The sequence below is a fragment of the Miniopterus schreibersii genome, assembly GCF_964146895.1.
Source record: "Miniopterus schreibersii genome assembly, chromosome: 10".
Lineage (NCBI taxonomy): Eukaryota > Metazoa > Chordata > Mammalia > Chiroptera > Miniopteridae > Miniopterus > Miniopterus schreibersii.
In genome coordinates this window covers 40,759,037-40,760,525 of record NC_138110.1, presented here as the reverse complement: position 1 = coordinate 40,760,525, position 1,489 = coordinate 40,759,037, and the positions used below count along the sequence as shown (strand labels likewise).

At 53.1% G+C, this 1,489-nt stretch overlaps 1 protein-coding gene across 1 annotated transcript; it reads right to left on the bottom strand.

Moving 5' to 3' along the window:
* Nucleotides 1-270: 270 nt before the first annotated feature.
* Nucleotides 271-789, bottom strand: CETN1 (centrin 1; the record flags this gene model as incomplete). Its single annotated transcript, XM_081148829.1, has 1 exon — nt 271-789. One exon carries the CDS (start codon nt 787-789, stop codon nt 271-273), a length of 519 nt encoding a protein of 172 aa, XP_081004955.1.
* Nucleotides 790-1,489: the final 700 nt, after the last annotated feature.

Sequence of the window (1,489 nt, the reverse complement as noted above, 5' to 3'; positions counted from 1 at the left end):
CAAGGTGCCCTATCTAATAATTAGCAGGTAGGTAAGGGTTTGGAATAGCAGTAATTAACCGACTACAGTACTCCGGGCCTGCTCTTGAGAATTAAAGGACACAACTCACATTAAAAACATCTTTAAAATTCTATACTGGAGCCAAAGATTTGGAAATAGAAGCATCTGGACAAGTTGGGGGTGAGAGGAGAAGGGCTGTCCTCTCACCCAGGGTTTCGCCAGCAGAAGCGGGAGCCCCCGAGCCGCCCACACGGGGGGGGGCCTGCCGCTCTAATACAGGTTGGTCTTTTGCATGATCCGCAGAAACTCCTCCTCGTTGACCTCGCCGTCGCCGTCGCGGTCCGCCTCGTCGATCATCTCCTGCAGCTCCTCGTCGTTGAGGTTTTCCCCCAGCTCGGTGGCCACGCGCTTCAGGTTTTTGAAGGAGATCTTGCCGGTTTCATCGTCGTCGAAGAGCCTGAAAGCCTTGAGAATTTCTTCCTTGGTGTCCTTCTCGGCCATCTTCTGAGTCATCACGGCCAAGAAGTCGTTGAAGCTGATCTTGCCGGTGCCTTCCTTGTCCACCTCGGAGATCATCTTCTTCATCTCGTCCTTCCTGGGCTCGAAGCCCAGCGCCCGCATGGCCACCTTCAGCTCCTTCACGTCGATGGTGCCGCTGCCGTCGGCGTCGAAGAGGTCGAAGGCCTCGCGCACCTCCTGCTTCTGCCCTTCAGTGAGCTCAGGCTTAGGACTCGTCTTTCTTTTCTGGCTGGTAGAGGCCACGCTCGGCCTCTTAAAGCTGGAGGCCATCCTCCGGCGGCGGTTACCTTTCCAACGGTGCGGGGGTCGCGGCGCTCGCGCCAGGGCGCCCCCTCCTGGAGCGGGCGCGGGTCTCCCTCGGCGGTCCCCGCCCCTGCCCTGGAGCTCTCCCAGGGAGGCCCAGGGAGGCGAGCCTCCCAGGCGGCGAGGTCTTATTCCTTACCGCCCGCAGCTCCCCGAGAGGTTACCCCGTTTCCAGGAGCCGGGACCTGCTCTGGCAAGGGGGCCGCCTGTAGCCACAGTTGCTTTCCGTAGCGCGCTGGCGCTGGCCAGGCTTTCCAGGCCATGTGTCAGAATACGCAGAACCAGGTTTACAGGGTTACTTAGAGGTTCTTCCTCTCTCCTTTTCCATACTAATTAAAAAAAAACAAAAAAACCCCAAAGCCCTCTTGGTCTGAGGTTACTCGAGGGTAAATTTAGGATAATCAAGATTGGGGTTGATCCCTTGGCATTAAATGTGGGGAAGAAGGAGAAGAGAATATTAAAAGTCACACCATGTGTTCAAATTGACATAAATGGAAAACAGATAAAATGGAAAAAAGTTATGTATAAAATGTATAGAAGTTTGTCTCCTGACATTACACTCAACAATAATAAAAACGTCACTAGCGTATTTGGCATACACTGGGATATGAAATGTAATATCCAAATGTATGATTTACTTTCAGTGTTTCAATTTTATATACTCAGT